General features: G+C 43.0%; 1 protein-coding gene and 1 long non-coding RNA gene across 5 annotated transcripts in view; one reads left to right on the top strand and one right to left on the bottom strand.

Annotated features, from left to right (window-relative positions):
• The window catches only part of EZR (ezrin), a 37,396-nt gene extending 32,148 nt beyond the window's left edge, over positions 1-5,248 (bottom strand). The window contains exon 1 of the mRNA XM_074862736.1: positions 4,951-5,248. Within this exon, the coding sequence (XP_074718837.1) occupies positions 4,951-4,962 (12 nt within the window). The 5' untranslated portion in view covers positions 4,963-5,248. The remainder of the gene's footprint in view (positions 1-4,950) is intronic.
• A 7,858-nt stretch (positions 5,249-13,106) lies between these two features.
• Positions 13,107-19,776, top strand: LOC141940919 (uncharacterized). 4 transcript variants are annotated; one of them, XR_012628161.1, is made up of 3 exons: positions 13,107-16,132; positions 16,475-17,807; positions 18,023-19,776. It is a non-coding gene; the product is annotated as an uncharacterized LOC141940919 (long non-coding RNA). The 4 variants fall into 4 exon arrangements; XR_012628162.1 differs by having other exon boundaries at positions 13,107-16,574; positions 16,930-17,807; XR_012628160.1 differs by having other exon boundaries at positions 13,107-16,574; positions 16,794-17,807.
• Positions 19,777-20,207: the final 431 nt, after the last annotated feature.

The following is a 20,207-nucleotide window of genomic DNA, read 5'->3' as shown; positions in this document are numbered from 1 at the left end:
AAGGCTAAGAAATTCTTTAAGTAGTGACTAACATAACAGTTAACTCTCTCGGTTTCTCTGCAGAAGCTAACATCCCAGAACAAACTGCCCTCAGAAATGCTTACTCAGCTCATGTGGTAATTCAGGTTTTCGGCGCAATTGTGAGCTCATTCTCTTATAACTTTTGTCATCTGTGAAGCACTCCTTAAATTTACTATTAATAGAATCCTCCACCTTCCTTTTGCATCTATGAGTGGGAGTTCTCATATTTGGCAAATGGAAGCTTCCTTACGTTTCCATTCTGCACCAGAGTATACACCTCCTGGTATCAAGTACACCATACCCCATATCATCTTATGTACTGCAAATGGTGCTTACCAGGAAAGGATAAAATTTTATTCCTGACTAAATCTATAGCTACCCATAAGTTGAGTATTAATTAATTACAAGCACTTAAGGATATGAAAAAAATATTTATTTCAGTCCAGTTATAGCAATCTGCTGTGAAGAACTCAAAGATAAAACTTTGTGCAGTTAGAAGATACACAGTCAAGAATAAATTGGAAAGATCTGGGAACAATTATTATTATTAATTATTTGTATTTAGAATAAATTCCTGTCACTACACTTGGATCTCTTTGGACTGACTTATCATAAACTTGTTGAATTTTAATGCCATGACAGACAGCTAAAGGTCTGGCAGAAGACTTGCATGCTGTCTTCAAGTTGTTTTTTCAGAATTCATGTATATTCAACATCAAACAGGTATGAAGGACTTGTCTAACCACTTAATGCTTCGCACACACTAGCACATTATTAACACAGGGCTGGGAAAAACCTTTTGAGTCATCAGTTCCAATTGCCCACTCCTACAGGCAGCAGTATTAAATTGTGTCCTTGTCAAACTTTATCTTCAGAGATGTTAGGTCTTGGAATAGTCTCCTAATAAGACAAACAAGGAGGGGAAAAAACCCCCCACCACACACACATAACTGCTCTAATGTTTAAAAGTCTCTTAAACCACAAATTCTGCTTAAAGCAGTTCTTCCTCCTCTTTGGCTTTTAAACCCCTCCTTACATTTTATACAGGTGAAGGAAGAGGTAACTTGTTTAATTCTACCAGGCTAAACTAGCCAAGCACTCTTATCGTGAGGTGGCTTTCTGCCTCTAGTCATCCCAAAACCCTTCTCTAGATTCTGCTTTGAATTTGTCTCTCCTGGACAGAGGTAAGTGCAACCTATATTCAAGGAAAGATCTCACAAGCACCTTCTATTAATGCTTTCTGTTAGAGAAACCCTATGCATTGCAGATGACATGGACAACAAGACAGTCATACTACCACTGATTAATCCATATCCTTGTAACCTATGCAGTGAAGGACCTTCTTCCCCCACCCCTCCAAGTTTAACTATTGCAATGGGACCTTATTACCCCAGTCCTTCAATCCCCTTTATACGATGGCCCTCTGCATCAGTAACACCTTCCCCTCAACAGCACGGCATTAGCAGATTTTGTTAGTATGGTCAGCTTTCCAACCACAGGCCATTAGTAAAGGCATTAAAAAATGGTGCCTCTGGATATTTTTCACTTGTATTTTTTCTTTAGCACCAGAAGCTGTTAGGCTGCATTTACTACTGTCCTCTCTTTACACAGTTTTATATATATGCACACAAGTTTTAAAAGTTCTTGTGTGACACTACATCAAATGTTCTACTGCAAAGCTGACTTCATTTCTTGTGAAGCTTTTTCTCCCCAAGAGGAAACAAACAAAAAAAAAAAAAAATCCACCTTCAATAAAGTAACAGAGAATGCTGGTAGATCAGATCAAATTAACAGGTCTATAGACCAGAGATCACATTTCCTCCTCCTTCAGTAAGTAAGGTTCATTAGTCCGTAGACATGCTGTTCTAGCTACAATTTATTAGATTGGTTTGTTTTGCAAAAGGATACAATTCAGCTAAAACAACATCCATTCAGCAAGTCAAACAGAAATAAACTAGTAACATGCATGTAGGAAAAACACAGAGAGCGCACAGACGCTCCAGTTATGAAAAGATGCAAGGCTGGGCAAATAAGTTTATTTAGCATTTCACTTGTTTCCAGATAACACGGCAAGATTTGGACAAGATGACATCTCTTGCATTTCCTGACGTAATGATTCACCACCTGTGAAGCCTAATGAACCGCTGTACAGACTAGATAGCAATTATGTATCTGAGCTGTTGATGAACTCCAGCCATAAACCCTTATGAACTGGGTACAAGTTATATATTTATAGCTTACCTCAGAGAGATCTCGTTACTTTGTAACTGTTACACGTGGCAAAATGTCCCTGTTAAATTATAAATAACACTTGCCTGTATTAACAAGTATATTTATTTCAGAATTATTTTCTGAGCTGTTACTAAAATTTATTCTGAGCACTGTAAACATGCATCAGATCCAATAATTGTGATTAAACATTACCACAGAATGTGGAATACAGTTGGCTTTCTAGCACTTCACTTTGGTACTCAATTAAAATACAAAATCATTAAAGCTCTAGTGTTAATGGACTTACTATTTGTTTACTGTGAAAGAATAAATTACAAACATGATCTGTAAGCTTTGTGTATGCATGTGCAATTTTTGTTAAAACAAAAGTTTCATATAAAGGTTTAACTTGGGAGGGTGCTAAAATTTTGCTTTCTGTCACCTTAATCTCCACTTGTAAAAACAACTGATAACCAGTGTGTCAAACTTCACCCATAGCAGCACAAAGTCTGCCAAGCAACATCATATTTACTTACAGCATGCAGACAAGACACATGTAAACAAGCATACGTAATAAATATGTAGTATCCATGTCAAATAGCCATCAAACTAAAACTGCTTCCTTGTGCATCCCAAGAGTTCATGCTATCATTCCTCATGCATGCCAAAGGCTGTTGTCACGTTTGTCCTGAGCACAGTTCTGCCTCTGGAGTGACACCTTTACATCCTCTCCCCCTGCTCCCTGCAAACTGACCGGAATCCTCTTTAGCTGTATTAAGACCAAATGAGTTGAGTTGGGAAGGATCCAAATCCAGTCTCAGTCTGAAGCAGTCAGACCAAACAGTGTGTTTTGCTAAAATAACCTCTATAAAATTTCTCTTTTTGGTTTACAGTAAGGTGGCAGTTAGCCCTACTGAACAGCAGATTATTTTTTTTTTTAAAGTGCTTATGTTGTACAAACTATTGAGAGTCTTCTACATAAATCCCAGCCAGTAGGTCACGTCTCAGAAATCACTACAGTACAACTGTCCTTCCCCAGTGGAAGGTGGTTTACACCATCCACCTTTGGTATTCACTGGCTAGTCAGTCAAGAAACATACAAAAATCACCATCTATGAGGGAATATGAACACAGCCATGCCACGTAAAAGGATGAACACTGCTGTATTTTTTTTTAAGAGATTAAAGAGTTTTTCCACACCTATCCACAGCTTCCAGTACGACTTAGTCCTAAACCAGATTTCAGATTATTGACCAGAGTATTTCGAGAAAGCACTCTGTAATTAGCAAGGGGCTAATAAGTCAGAGAGATCATTCACACACAACCTTTTATATCCATACTTTGTAAATTATGTATTTGCTCCCCCAGATGCAGAAGGGTCCTTTCAGCATACATTTTTATATGCAGTAATATATCTCCTCCTACTGAGGAAATACACCCAGGAGACTGAAGATTTAGCAGTTCTTAAAAGAATTAATCACTTTTTTTTTTTTGTAGGTTTACAGAAACTGCAATGTAAATTAACCTAAGCACTCCTTTTTTGACAAAAAAAAAAAAAGTTAAACTAACTTTGATGTTATGATGGTAAAACATCAATTGCTTATTACCATGAAGATAAGCTTGTTTACTCCCATTTCATAGCATGTAGCTAATACATAAGTTCTTCACTGCACTTTAAGAAATATTGCCTCTATTGAGAATAGATAGCAACAAATCTGTTCCGATTATGCTCTTCAGAGTTCAAAAGTGTGTCTGCTCCAATAACCGCCCAAAGCTTTGCACTAGGCAATTGGTTCCTCAAGGAAATTCTCCTTTCTAACTAGCAGGGTAGTAGCAGACTTTAAAACAGAACAAGCAAAAACCCACTAGAAGATCGGGGGGCAGTGGTGGTGTAAAGGAAAAGAAGTCGGAGTGGAAAAGCTAGCCAAATTTGTTCAATTAAAAAAAAAAAAACAACCCCCAAAAAAAGACAAAAAGAAAAACCAGGTTTTTGATAATGACTGGTAAAGTTCTTACTGTGGAGAACTTCATTAAGAGTCCCTGGCATTTAGTTTTTAGATGACAAAGTAAGGGGGAAAAGAAGTTTCTCCGATGTTTACAGACACATACACGTCTCCTGCAGATAAATACATGGGCCGTGCAAATACTAAATGGAAGGCAGGGCAGCCCTGCCATCTCTCTTTAAGAGGGAGTGTGGCAAAAGCTCTTCTTGTAACAGTTGCTCGGGAGGTCGGTACGTTTCCAGGACTGGAGTATTGCAGAAGACGCGGTAATCCACCTCTCAAGCAGGGCTCCCGAGGCTCCTTCCCCGGCTCCCGGCGGCGGGGCGGGGGAGCGGCGCCCCTCCAGCCCACCCGCGGCGGCTCCGTCCCGCCCGGCACCGCTCCGCGGGCGCACTCAGCGCCTTGACCAAGCCGCTCTTAGTTGCTCCTCCGGCTTAAATTAGTCGCCGCTTATGTGCTTCTGGAACGCCTGAGTGAGCCGGAGGTACCGCGGGGAACTCCTGCGGCCGCCCTGGCCGAAAAGCCCCGGCCCGGGCAGGTTGGGCCGCGGCAGGGACTTGGGCTCAGCCCGCACGGAGGCGGCAGGACCCCGCCAAAAGCCCACGCCGCGACCCCGGGAGGTGCCCGCCCCGGGGCAGCCCCTAACGGCCGGCACCGGGCGGGCTCCAGAGCGGCCCCGCAGAGCGCCTCCCCCCGCTCCCCGTACCCCGCTTACCGGCTTCGGCATTTTCAGGGCTGCTGGTGCGTCTCCTACTCCCGAGACAAACGTTCACGCAGCGGCTGCCTCGCCTCAGCCGAGCGTCCTGTGAGGAGGAGGAAGAAGGAGCCGCTCCCGGCCACGGCAGCAGCGCAGCCCACGAGTGCGGCGCCAGCCGCCCGGCGGCAGTTAAGTACGCAGGTGGGGCCGCGGCGGTGACTCACCGCCGCCGGCCATTACCCGCCGCTCCCCCCGGCGCTTTCTGAACGCGGGACCGGCCTCGCCCAGCCGCCGGGCACCCCCGCCGGCCTCGCCTCGACACCCCCACACGCTCCGCCCCCCCCCACCGGAGCGCAGGGGGTACCCGGGCCTGGAGCCCTCAGCCGCCCCCGCGGGGTGAGAGGTGGGCGGCACCGCCCGCCAACCGTCGGGCAACAGGTGCGGGGGGCACCCCTGCGCCGCCTCTTCTTCGTGCCCCTCACCCGAGAGCCCCCCGCGGGGAGACCCTCACACCCGCCGCAACATGGCGGCCGGGGCGAGCGCCGCCGCCACGCCCGCACCTGCCCCGGCCGCCAGCCGCGGCGGGGACCCAACGGCGCCCAGCGGGCAGGGCCCGGCCCGGGGCGGCGGGGACGGCGTTTCCCACGGCGGCGGAGGGCTCGGGAAGGAGAGGAGTCAGAGGGAGGGCTGCCGGGCGTGGGCTCAGCCCCTGCCCCCAGCCTACGGAACGAGTTAGTGTTTCTTGTAATGGTGGGCAATGATGCTTCCTGGGCTTTATGGCCAGGCCGTGATGGTCGCTGTGTTCCTTGAAGTCCAAAGGCGGCAGATAGGAGCGCTTAACAAAACACAGGATCGCTTTGTGCATTAAAGCACATTTTCAGCAATGGCAGCAAGAGACAAGTTGTAAAATCCATCTAAACTCAGAAACTACAAAGCAAAGAGTACACTTCAGTTGGCCCTGATCCTTTCATCAACCCCCCAAAAAGATCATGCAAGCAGCCTAACAATTTATAGGCATACAAAGATGACAAAGTCTGTGTCTCTGCCTCTTGTTCCTTCTCCTTGTTCATCCATGAATGCACTCCTGCAGATAAAGTGTCTGTCAGCTCTGCAGGAGCTGCTGGCCTCCCACAGCATCTCCTCGCTTGGCTGGGCGCAAGAGCACATTGTGTTTACATAGTCATGGGCAACGGCCTGTGGGACATGGCTCTTCCGCCGTGCCAGCAATGGCATGTCGCTGAGCTGTGAGATGAAGGAAATCGTGCAGCCTGTACCCAGGCTGCTGTCTGCAACAGCCCCACTTCAAGCAGTGTCTGGCTGTTCAGTCAGAAAAGGCATAGGATGGGAACAGGGAGGCATACAACAAGGCGAATAACAGCCTGCTAAATGGAAAGTATATAGGGCAGGAGAGGGCCTGGGAAATATCAAGGGATGGTACCAAAAAGGACAGCCCTAACAATACAGGTCCTGCATTGCAGGAGATCCAAATGGTGTCTTCCCTCACAGAGTCCACTAGGCAGCAATGGGTAAGTGTCACATTAAAATAATCATTACTGTGTCAGGTCTGTGAGAGAAAGGGGAAGGGAGCCAAGTCAGAGGCTGAGAGATTTCACGGTTATATTCCTTTCCTGTTGCATGATCCTCAGGGATTAGAGGAGGCTTTACCGTTGAAACAGAGCCATAGGGGTGGCAGCTTGCAACAGCAGGTGAGAGTAGTCCAAGCTGAACAGCTTCCAAGAAAAGGGCCATGGGATCAAACATAGGATCTTTGAGAAACAGGTAGGGCCTTCGTTTTCAGATGAAACAATTCCACTGAGATGTACTTGGATCAGGTTAATTTAACAAAATATGATTTGTGAGGAGACTTTCTATGCTCTTCTCTTAAGCAATAAATTTATGCTGGGATTCATGCCTTACTCAGTAGGTTCATACTGGAGATAGACCAGACCAGATTATCACAGTATTTTGGACAGGCTGCCAAACACAAGGAACAACTGTTCCAAGTAAGGCGTGCTGTAAGAACCCGGCTTTTGCAGCTCTCTCTCAGAACCTGAAGTGGCATTTGTGGATTTTTTTGTGGGTGAAAAAGGATAGAGATAAGAGATTTTCATTCCCTAGTCTTAAAATCCGGATCTGAACTGTGTTTGGAAAGAGGAAAGCCAAAACAAGTGTGTGTGTCTGCATACCCTAGAAATGGGGTATTGCACAGATCTAATGGGAAGCCCATTTCCATCCTGGGAGATTTCCATTCCCAAAATCCTTTCCTGTCCGTAGCCCAAATGTGGGCTCAGAGACCATCACCCTGAGGCTCCATGTTGGAGTGATTCCATGTCGGAGTGATGCCTCATTTAATAGATCATAATCCCTTCAATGTCTTGAATCAGTCAGGTAAGTATTTGTTTCCATATGTTAGTTATATATTCAGGCTTAAACCCCTGATTTAGACCTAGAGGCAAAAGGAATTTAGGTGACTAATAATTAAATGTGGCAACATACAATCTTTAGGTTCCTGTTTGCCACAGCACATAACCTTGTGCCATTCTCCCACAATCACCTGCAATACATGGGGAAAGGCAGATACATCAATGGTATCCATAACTACCAGCTTACTCAACACCACTCCACCCAAAACCAACCACCATGAACATATTGAGCTTACACAGGAAGAATTGTCTTCTGTGGAAGGAACCAGAACAACTGCCACCTTGGAGTATCGGTTAGACCCTTTGCCTCCTTCTCGGGCTTTCGCCTTCTGCTACATGTGTTTTCAAACCCTCTTGCCTGCAGAGCACGGTGCCTTATTAAACACTCGGTTAGGCGGGGTAACAAGGTGTCTTTGTGACAGTACGAAACTCTCTTCTACAGCTGGGTCCTGAGCTCCTTCCTTTATATTTCTCTCCCCACCTCCTCCCCAGAAAGATGGGAAGGTATGTAATGCCAGCCCCTTCTTCGCTTTTATACAGAAGCCTACTCATCCTTTGCAGATGCAAACAAATCTAGCTATCCTCTCCTCCAGAGGGGTGGGTGAAAGCCCTCGGTTCCCTGGTTTTCCTGAGAGTGTCCTGAGAGTCAGCATATTGGATTTTTGGAGCATAGGCACCGTGTATAGTACTGATAAGTAGCATCTAAGAATGCTTACAGACTGACTCCCCTTTGGAGTCTGGGTGAGGGAATACTGGAGCGGGCATGAAATGGGCGCAAAGCAATCAACCCCCATCAAGACAGCCTGGTGCAGAAATACAAATATGAAAAAGCCAGATACAAATGTAGAAGCTGGGAAAATTTTCACATGAAAAATCTATGGAACTTGTTTACTTCTAGATTTAGGCATTAGCTAAGCAAGAGAGAGCTTTTATAGCCACTTGTAGTTACAGCATCTTCAGTCAGACCTCACAATTAAGCATAAGACCCAAATCAAAATGAAGCCTTTAAGTTACAGGATTAAGATTTGCTCTGATCCAGCACTTATTCTTAGCCTGCTTTATTAAGAGGATAGCATTACTAACAATTTACAGGAATTACTAAGGCAGAGGAGGTGATGAAAGGATCTCAATTGCTCAGCAGGTCAGTAGCAGAACCCAGTTTCTGTTTTCTTCTCTGTAACAGTTCCTGTACCTTACTGACCCCTAACCAAACTATGTCATCCTCATCTAGCCTGCCTTCCCTGTTTTAAAGAGAAGACCCATTTAATTTTCCTGTTCTTCTTTAATCTGTAACAACATTGCAACTTGATGTAAAACATTTATGAATTCCAGTATCTGCCAGAATTTTCTCAAGCAACTCCTATCGCTATAAAGCGGCTTTAGCTTAACAGGCTTGGTGCCAGACAATTTTTAGTCAACATAAAACATCCTAAACCAGATCATCCTGGAACTGCGAAACATGGAATCTTGTGCCCTGAAAACACTGTTCTTGGTTTCTCACACAAAATCAATAATCTCAACAAGAGGCAGACCTGAACTGCCTTTCTCCATATAGAAAGCTTCATCCAGGTTTGGCAGGGCATAGCTGGAAGACTTTTGCAGCATCTCTGCTGGTTTGTTTGCAGTTTTACTTCGGGGATTTTTTACTAACTGGAAATCTATAGTAACTAACTCTGTCCTCTTGACAACTCACCGACTGTGCATGTAGAATAGCAGGTAAAAGAAAGAACATTCAGTATAGTAGTTAAAAGAAAGGATGCCATATTCTGAGACGTGTTGTTTAGATTTAATGAGATTTGCTCTCATCTAGGACAGTCAAAAAGGTGATTTTCTTTGTCAATTGGCAGAGATGTAGGAGGAAAAAGAACCATACAGTATTATTGACAATAGCTTCCTTTTCATTGTGCATGACTGCATAGGCGGCTTATTCCCCATTGTAGTTTCTGAAATTTTGGCATTATAATTCCTGAAATGTCAGACTTCAGGAAGAGTGACCAAGGGCATGGAGAGTTCTAGTTCCACGAGCTGCTTCCCCACTACCCATGCTGAGCTTATTGAAAACCTGATGAATTCAGGTCACAGTGCACCAGCATCTATTGACAAAAGCACTGTTGACATCCTCTGGATTTCTTTTGAAGGGGATATACGAGGTAAAAGAGCGCAAAGCTTGTGCCTCATTTTCGGTTGTTCCTAAATGAGAAGCTGCTGCCAAGTTCAGTCAATGTTTTTTTCCAGTAAGTGTGGGTTCCCACAAGTGGTTTTTTTGTACTAACAGATGGTTAGGTGGGTTCAGGCCTGGAAATAAACCTCATTAAACAAGCTAGTGGTTACTGGAAGACCCTTATCTTTGCATTCATTTTATTTTCCAGCTGCATTCCCAAGTATTCCTTGGGATTACCTGACCCTCTGTTTGATCATCATGAAGCCCTATTGGAAACATGCTAGGTTATGAAGAAATATATATATAATGAAGTTTATGAAGGATTATTTTAAAATGTGGTAAGAAGGAAAAAGGCAGACAATACTTCAGGCTTTTATCTGGTTTGTTCTTACCCATCATAAAAGGAGAGAAAAGCTTAAAGGAAGATTATGAATATGTTTCTTCTCCTCAGCAAAAATTCTGAAAAGTCCCAAGGCCAGTTTGCTTTCAGTTCCCATGAGAGTTGTCTTAGTAACAACTCTAGTAACACATTCTTCACTCTTCCACAGGAAACTTTCACAGGGAGTGATGGAAGGAGCTCAATAAAATCTTCTTTTGGACTGAAACAAAATGTAATTTGGCATTTACATTTTGAGTACACTGAGACTGAGAAATCACTTACAATGCATCAGGAAGGCAAGACTTAGCGATAGGTAAAATATAGATAAAATATTACTCAAAGTAAAGGCAGGTTTAAACATGCATGTGGTCAGGGAAGGAAAATCTATGGTAATCATCTCTGTAACTGAAATCCACAATGAATTATTGATCTTACCGACAAAAATAAACAAATAGAAAAAGCACTGAGAGTTTTCTGAATCTACTGAATAAGAACAATCATGTCACAAAGCATTGTTTAAAAATATGTAAAATGACGAATTAAGTTCCTGACATACTGAATTTGTGAAGATTATGCCACACATGCAAATCCAGCCATGTTTGTCCAAGACTCAAAGCAAATGGAAACTAGGGGCAACACAGCTTTTACGTCTCAAAATGAAATAGTGATCTTAATGTGTATGATAAGAAAGGAAAGAGGAAGGGAGTTCCCCTGGTTAAGTAATCTTTATTCCACTTTGATATCTTCCTTTGTGCTTTTTTATTTGGAATCTGATTAAAAGCAGAGCTGAGTGCCATATACTGCAAATACCCATTGCACATCTGAACTCCTTCTATGGGGACCAGCTCTTTAGTTTTGTTTTTGTTTTTTTTTTTTAACATCAAACCAGAGAAGTATAAAGACAGTGTTGACAAAAACAGCAGGTCAAATACTGTTAACCTAGATCATGTGCTTCACAAATGGAGCACAGATGTGTGCTTAGAGCAGGTGTGAGTAGTAAGGAAAGTGGAGGTGAAATAAATGCCTACTGGTTGATAGAGGGACAAATAATTCATCAGTCTATATACAGGAGTTTTTTCACTCCAAGCTGTTTTATAATTATATATACTGCTGACATTTATATCACCCTCACTGTGGGAAAGAGGCTGTAAGCATTCAAAAATACAAATAATAAGCTATTTCAACTTAACTAAGTGTGGCAAAATTCAGAATTTCGGGGCTGAAATAAGAGTGCAGAGTTCCATGTACAATTAATGGACAGAGAGTACATTTTCTTTTCCTGTGACACGATGCTGACCTTTTAAGATCAGGACCATGTTGTTTGACTTTCAGCATAAACTAAGCTGTTGAGTTTTGCCTGGTGATTCTCAAATCAAGCCTGTAAAAGGCCTTAAACCCCAGTCTCAAGACTGAATGACAGTGATTCTACTTCCTGTCCAGTTCTCTCCACAGCCAAGTGCTCTTTCAGTATAAGTTGTGAAAGTTGTTGGAATTGACTGGTACTTGTATTTCTCACTCAATTTCAGAAGATGCACTATCTGCAATGCAGTTAAATACTCAGCCAAGATAAAACATTTAGCATGGCTCTTGCCTCACTAAGTCAGTAACATAAGCTGTGCATTACTGTACAGTTTGGTGCCAGCTATCAAAAGACCATTTTCTCATATTTTTTCCTAATTGAAACAGAAAGAATTGCTTGATGCAGAGGTTACTAGGTAAAGTTCAGAAGGTCCCAGATACCACTCTACCCTATTTTTCCACTCAGGACTGTCTCTTTCAGATTATCTTCACATATTTTGCCTAGCCTCATTTAAGTGCTCTACATGACAAGGCCTCTCCCCCTTTAAACATTAAAGATCAGGTTTATGTTGTAGTGTAAGGCTGGTTAACCTTAAAAGCTGCATCCAATAGCAAAAGAAACAGAAAATATGTAATATTTGGGCTGCTGTTTATTACTGGTCTGTATATTAGCTCTCCTACTCTGCATCACTTGCTTCTGCTGCAGACAAGAATATTTCCAAGTGCCATTAGGAGCTAAAGTTACTTCTGCCTCCACTCAGGCTGCAGCTGCCCAACTGCAGTGCAGGTTGCACAGAGAACTCCCAGTGCTGAATTAGGAGAGAATATACAATGGAGACTTCTCTCCCAGAGGAAGGAGAGTAATTTTGACCTTAGTATATCATGAGTAAGACACTAAGCTGGAGTCTGAAGTACAAGAATCCACCTATCTCTTGGGAAATCCTCTGTTTGCTCTGTGATAACACAATAATGCTGAAAAGAGGTGGGCACTGATAAAGACGTTAATACCAAATACAAGGCAGGTATAAGCAGGGTGACATTGCTAAACAAAGCAGAACACTGCCTGCTTTCACCAGACCTGAATTTTAACTCTGATATTTTGCAAGGGTTTACCTGAAACTGTACCTCAATTAAATATTCATTCATGAGAAAAAGCTATTTGTGTTTCATAGCAAACAGCTCATACACAATTTACAAATGGCTACATATATCCTTAATTAGTTTTCAACAACCCTGCTAAACACTAAGGACAAACTAAATCCATTTTATGTCAAGGCTGCAGATACACAGTCACTTTATCTAATCAGCCCCAGCTGCCTTAAAGCCAGTAACTCAAAAACAAAGAGGCTACCAAACCAAATAACTTCTGTGAGGCCTCGCTGGAGGAGAAGGGGATCGGGTTGATTACTGCTCACCTGCTACACTGAGGCATGCAAGCAACCTGAAACAAAGGGAGTTTTCAGTGCTTCCCAATGACACACCTAGTTTGTGAAGTAATTACTTCTGACTCATGACACAAAAGATAAACACCGAGTCTTGTAGCATGTTGGCTAGCAACTCCTCAAAACACTTTGGAAAATAATATCATTATGCTACCTTTAAAATAGCAGGTGAATTTCACCTGTTCGCATCAGGTAACTCAGGACCTAGGTACTAAGTATCACTTGAGCCTTCAAAATAGAGCTGAAGTGCTGCCTCAGTTGTAACCAGGATTTCACACCAGGATTTGCTCCTAGGCAGAACATGGCTTAGCTCAGTGTTTCACTTACTTAATAAGCTGATTATCTTTTAAAGGTGGCATGATGAATTCTTTGTTCTCTTTTAATACAAGACAGATGTAACATGAAGGTGGAAAATCTGTAACGTGTAACCTTATGATCACCTTCTGTGCCATGGTTTCATCTGCATGACCTCTCAGCAATTGCTAGCACCACCTTTGGAGCCAGATTTGTTGGTCCACTGCTCTGTTTTGACCTTCAAGCGCTTACAGTGTGGGAGGAGAAGGGTGAGGTGCTGCTGGACTCCAGAAGCAGGGTGTTGTGTCCCTCCACCTGGTATCACTTGAGGGTGAGGACCTGGTGACTCCGGAGCTAGTGGTTCATGAGCTAATTGTTCAGTATGTTTAATTATATTGGAGTGCTAAAAACACTGTCATTGCAACAATCAGACATGAAGTAGAGTTTCTGTATCCAAGAAGTTTGTCTGTTTTTCCCAACTATGTCATTTGGCCTTACAGACTTTGCTTTGGGTGGCTTAGCACAAACCTATGTCCATTAGAGACCTTCATAGACTTGCCTTGGATTAACTACAAAGCCAGCTCCAGCTCGATCCTGGATCTGAGAGAGACCAGGAGCACAAACATCTTGTAGACAGGAGTGAACCATGTTGTCCCTAAGGCATGCTACGTTGTTACATGTGGCATTTTCTGACAAGAAAGTGAGTTGCCCTGTGTTGTTCTCCCTGACTGTGGTCCACCTGCCAGGGCAGATGGAGAGTGGGGTGAAAGTACAACATCAGCTATGGCCTTCTTTTGCAGAGTTCAGTTTTAAGGCCAAATGCTGTGAGCGCTTGGGATGTTGTTACAATAAGGGTTTCACAGTAGGCCATACCGGGTAACATGGCCTGTTCTTGACACAGCATGTTGAAGCACAGTCACCCCAGACACGGCCTTAGTTCAGTGGGCGAGTGCTCTGGGCCCAGGGCCATGAGCGGCTTCTTGCCTACCGTCCGCTGGGCAACTGATCTTTGAGGGCTGTTTATGAAAGCCTGCGAGAAGGGCTCTACCCTCTCCATGCAGACATGGCAGGCCAGGCCGGCAGGACAGTTTCCCTGCCCAGCCCTCTGTGGCAGCTCTGCCAGGCCGGACAGCAGCACAGAGTGGGAAAACTGGGACTCCTGGCCGCTGGCCTTGCTTCCCTTCACCTGCCTGATACTACTGTGAAGCAGGAAAATGCCAGAAGGGCCCTAGAGATGACAACAAAACAGGGTGTGCATGTGCAGCTGATTCACGGGGTGGAGTAACAGCTGGACGTGCTTGCAAAGAAAGCCACTGGTCTCACGGGCAGGGCCCCTCCACAATGCAGATGTGCCTGGGAGGAGGGTTCGGGGGCATCCTGGAGAGCTGCACCTAAGGTGCTTGTAGAAAGCAATGTGGGCAGGACTAACGAAAGCACTTCACCCCCACTATTTCTCTCCAAGTGCAACCATCTCCAGCAACACAGCATTTTTTCCAGTTGTGTTCAAATTGATGGGAACTCTCTGGATCCCTTTAGGAGGCTGTCCCATAAGTGAGCAATGTCACAGCAGGGAATAATTTTCTACTGTATTATATCTTTCCTGATATCTATATGTGCTCCTTCCCTGCATTGCTCTCAATACCCTTCACCCCTGTCGCCTGAAATAACTGCTCACTCATCACTGTAGCGGCTTTAGCCATGCTGTATGAATCCAGAGAGATAAGAAACAATATTCTTTAGATAACAGCACAGACTCTTGCACAAAGTTCTTTCTTGTCTCAGAGTTCAGTCTGCACCCTTATTTAAAAAAAAAAAAGGAATGTAACAAAAAAAAAACCCTTTAAATGAATTGCCTTAAAATGCAGCATGAAATATCATTAGTGCAGTGCTAAGGACCTACGAAATGGTGGTGTTGTTTCAAGTGAGATTATGGCCGCCATTTTCCCCACAGTTGCCAATGTGTAGTATTTGAAATGATCTTTTTTTCAGTGCTTCAAGCAGCAATTAAGTATTGTGTTTCAAATGCCACCACACAGCAACCGTGAGTAAATAATGGCTTAAATAAGAAGTAAGAAAAAGTTTTGTTTGCTTTTGCAGGTGTTAAATTCCAGCAGGACAATCTAACTCAAACAAAGCCCTAAGCAAAAGTTACTGGAATTCCTGACTGACAACCCGAGTTTCGTGTTAGACAAAGCAGATAATCAAAATTGTCTCTCCTGGCTCTAAAATCTCTAACCACAGATTTTTACCATGGCTGTAAAATTCTGAGATTGAGTCTTTTAACTTCAGGTATAACATTTTTGTTTAAATTTTAAAGCATGGGAAGAACAATTGCAGCAACTACATGTGATTAAACAATTTATTTCTGTAATGTATATCCTTAAAAAAGCCCCAAAACAGCAAAACTTGCACTGGCACGTACATTGCAGGATTGGAATGTGAATTTAGGTTATTTTCTTGTTCTTCTGGTAACCTGGTTATTCCTCCCTTGAGAAGAAATGCAATGCCACATATCCAGTGCCCAGATGGATTCAAGCTCGTATCCTGTAAGCAATCTCAGAACATTAGGGAAAAGGTAACTGAAACATTTTTAGACCCAGTAATTAATTCTGTGGTACCCATTTACGGGAAACTCAGCTGCAGTGAAACCCTGCTTGTAGAGAATGAAAGCTGCAGGGTGTTTCAGTGCAAACTAGTGATGCTTGTAAGTGAGCCCCTTCCCACAGGACTCAAGCTTGCAATCCTGCCCCAATGTCAAAGACCTTCAGAGTCAAGACGGTGGGACCAGGCCTGTAACCAAGAGGTTTAGAGGAGAAAATTCCATGACTTCACTACGACAGGCTCCCATTGTAATTCTTAATTGGTTACTTTAGATTACTCTCTCAGCCAGCCCTTGTTAATGTGAAATGATAACCTTGAACTGTGTTCATGGTTTAAGTATTATCCAAAGACCTGCACGCAGCATACAGGGACAAAGTCAGAAATTCTTTTGCACTTGTGTGAGGTCAGAATCAGGCTGATTCTGTCAGACAGATCATAGGATCGCAACAATCCAGCTGTTTATGGGCCTTATCAAACGTTAGATTAAGAGTTTGTGCGTGCCAGTCTGGAAATAGAGTTCATCAGTCTGATTCTGCTACTTTTAGCCATGGTGCTATTACCTGATTTCTTGTGCATTTAAACATGAGTAGAGGTGGAAGAGGTGAGTTCTATGTTCTTTAGAAAACTTGAGATGATGTGAATGGAACAAATCAATGGTTCAGCAATTACAAGAATCTGAGGTAATTCAGGGAAGTTGAAGTGGTCCTGGTCAGAACAGTTGCCCTGTTTTCAACTCAAGCTAAATGCCTATGCGTGGTGTTTGTCCTGGAAAGAGACAGAGGAGAAATTCTTTAAAATAATGGATTCCTTTTAATCTGATCTTTAACATGATGATTCTCAGGTTTCTGTTGTGGTTTTTTGCAATGTATTCTGTAACCTTATACACATTCTCAGTTATGTATTCTATACACATATTAATGACATCTGGCTTTGATATGCACAGACTCACACCTTTGAGAAGACTAGTGGGATGGTGTTTGGTGGCACTGTTCAAATGAGGGAGGTCATCCAGATTTGGCTCACGTCACACAAGGAGAGAGAGGGTAAATATGAACCTATTCCTTGAATTACTGAAGTATCTCCTTTACTCCTCCTTCTAGGATTGTTATCTACACGAGATTTCCAGCACCCATGGGCTGCTTCCTAGAGCCCTCAAAAGCCTCTCTGCTCTGCTCCACTCAGCAATTCCTTTTGCATCTTCCAACCCAAAGCTGCTTTTCCAATACTTGTTTACCCAGTGCCTGCTCTGTTTCCTCTCACAGCCCGTCAACTGTGCCCTTCAAGCCACCTGTGGTTCAGCTCCTCTCCACTCTCCCTGCTCCCTTCTGAGCCCTCACTCCTCAGCCCAGCTGGGAACTGGGGAGGCAGCTGCACCAATAGTCCTGGTTTTTCCCCCAGGCAAGGGGGAAGAGGAGAGCACAATGGAGCAAGGAGTGGAGCAATCCCTGTTGTTCGCAGTAAGGTGTGGCTCATCCTGAATTTGCCTGAAACACTCTCTCATCAAATGACAGCCGGCAACCAGGAAGAAGGTTTATCAGGTAAGGGTTACTTGGAATTGCCCATCCAGGCCCTACAACAAAGGCCGAGCCTTATGGGATTATGAGTTTTGGTCTGTGTAACACAGTTAATAAAAAAACAAGGTGAGATTGTTCCAGGTGTTCTGGGCAGGGAACGGACTCCTGTGAGATGCACAGGGACCTTCACTGGAGCACGTGTACAGGGCAGTACACGCAGGACGGAAAGGGCCTGTCTACAGCAGCCAGTAAACATCATATTATCCTAACAGCATAACAAATCGGGTTTATTATTCTTCATGTCTTTTTTTCATTAATCATTAATATTCAGTTAATACAGCAGTGATCAGAATGTACCCACAGGTCTGTCCATAAAGGAAGTAATTTACTGCCTGCTTTACAACAGTGCTGTGTAAACACTCGAGTTGCATTAAGTACTGCATTTCTATGGGAGTAGTGACACATTCAGGTGAGCAAAGACAACACTTCGGAGAAAAACAAATACTCGTGGTCCAGCCCCAGCTCCCACTGCTACCAGCCCACGACAGTGTAAAAATAAATCCATGTTGTTAATGAAAAAAATGAGGAACTGAAAATTATGCCAACATGCTTTTTAAAAGTCAATATTTCTATTATTTCCACAGGACTTCTGCTTTGTGCAGCCTGAACACAGCATTAGAGAGGCCCTCACCTTACTCTGAAACTTGTATGTATTTCAGTCCGTCAGGATCAGGCTCAGGATAGACACCTGAAACCAAAAGGGTAGGAAAGGAAGCCCAAGGGTCCATCATTACTTCCCAGCATCAGAGGGATTTCTTATAAACACCTTAAAACACTCCTAAAAAATTAGATTTATAAATATATAATTCTACAATCCCTGTACTGTCCTGTTACATCTGCCTCTGTATGAGGCAGATTTTCCTCTATTCTTGTTTCCCAAATCGAATGTGATTATTCAATTGTTTCTTTCTCCACAGACACAACACTGTTTCTCGCAGTGCAATTTCACTGCTGAACAGCAAATGGAACTGACCCAGAGGGAGACTGGGATCTGCAAGACCCTCCTCAGATTTGCAGTAATTCCTTGCCTAAAGCACGTACCTGAACTGTTTGTTGGGACCCTCCTTGAAACCAGCATCCTCCAGAACTCAGAGAAACTACAATACTCATTTAACCCTGTGCATATACTGAGTCTTGCTGAACTGGAGCCTGAATAAAGCACGGGTTCAGCAGGCATTCCTGTACATGCTCGAGGATAATAGTTGACTAATCAGTCTGGGGAGAGCTGACGGACAACTTCTAGTGACTGTGATCTTCAGTAAAACTAATTTTCATCCTTAACATTTTTAGAATGATTTCAGTATGGTGTCTGTACATGGTAAGTCACTGTGGCATACATACTGCCCTGTTTTTTTGCAGACGTAAGAGCTTCGAATTTTTACTCTCTACACTCCCACATTCTGGTGCAATTCCTTTCCTTAATGAGCATGCACACAAAATGACCTCAGTGCAAAACTGTGCACTGTTTCCCTGAACTCTGGAGCTCATATTTTTCATGACAAAAGGTGCAATTATTTTCCTGTGCAGCAACATTTGCAACAAGGCTGGCTTTGCAATCAAGAGTTTCAGCCTCTCATTAGGTTGACAAGAATTTGGTCAGCCTGGTAAGAAATCTTTTGCAGGTGGCAAATTAATTTTATTTAAGCACCTTTTTACATCGGTCTTTTAAAAGAGCCTTCTGAATGCAAAGGCAGACACAACTGCTCAGTCTACCCTTCCCTGTGCATTACAAATTGTTTAGTAATGAGGCAGGTAGAATCTGATTTTATGCAATCAATCATGAAAATGTGTTAACAACTGTAACCTAAACTTAGCACCTTTCATGACTATAACGTAATTACCAAACTTCCCTCAATTACATGCTGTTCCTTAACAGTTACAGTTCATCCTTTGTCATTCTGGAGTTTCAGTAAACTCTGAGCGGTGCACTACGCTGGTGACCAAGGCACTGGCAAGGCAGAGACTGGATCTATGTAATTCTTAAACACTACACACAGATCTTTTTTCCCGCACAATAGATGAGATTCAGTGAGTGCTAAACTTACTGACAGTCCTTGATGCCTTTGATTTGTGGTGGTGGCAAAACTGCTCATCCCAGTAACCTCCAATTATGACATTTAAGTGATAAAAACCACACAAATCAACACCTCCACTAACAATGCAGTTTCACTATTTTAATGTTGGGGAATTACTTGCATTTTACTTTTGGCACAGGTTCTGATTTAATTCCCAGTTAAGTCAACGAAAGCCTGCAGAATCTTTCAGTTTGCTTCAGTGATAGGGGATAAGCCCAGCAGTCAAGGTTTATTCTCCAAATATTAGCAGAAGTGCTCTGCTTATCAGGCAGTTGATACTGTTAGCTCAAAGGCAATAAAATCTTTGCATCCATATATAAGCCTTTGTGAGATCTTAGTTGACAGATGGATTTATAATGGATAATACAATCTTGAATTTCTTCTTAAACTTTAGTTAATTGAAGCATTTGGGAAGGGTGGATCTTTCCAAAACAACTCCTTGAGGAACCATACTGAAATTATGTTGCCTACGCAGGAACTTTATTGTCAGTTAACCTTGACTTTCCAATTATTGTGAACTGTCTTTAAAGGAAGACTATTATAAAAGTGGAATCTAATTTTATTTTTGTTTGAATAAAACAACTCAAGACACATGACATGGACAGAGCTAACCATATATGAATCAGATCTATACAAAAACTGCCAACTTTACTTTCTGTTCCCTCTGAAATGTTTTCCCCAGTGAAGACAATTAAGCAGTGGGCTTTATAAAAAATTCCATGAAACTTTATGCGCTGAGAGCATGTCCTTGAATATACTGAAATTCTTTAAAAGACTCTTGTGGACTTGTAATCAAGCTCTGAATGCGAGAAGCAAGAGATTCCCCAATTTCATTTTCTAGATATGATCAACAGTGATGGAAGTGCTCAGCTCTGTGAAATGTGTAAAATTTTATAGCACGCTGTTGTATATGGCTTGATAGGGGTACAGATGTGACAGCCTGGGAACCCCTGTAGTATAGAACAGGGTAATTCCTGGGTGAACCACCTTCTGGAAGAAGAAGATTTTCTTTTAATGAATTAATGGG

This window comes from Strix uralensis, chromosome 3, assembly GCF_047716275.1.
Source record: "Strix uralensis isolate ZFMK-TIS-50842 chromosome 3, bStrUra1, whole genome shotgun sequence".
Taxonomy (NCBI): Eukaryota; Metazoa; Chordata; class Aves; order Strigiformes; family Strigidae; genus Strix; species Strix uralensis.
This window is presented reverse-complemented; position numbering and strand designations above follow the sequence as displayed.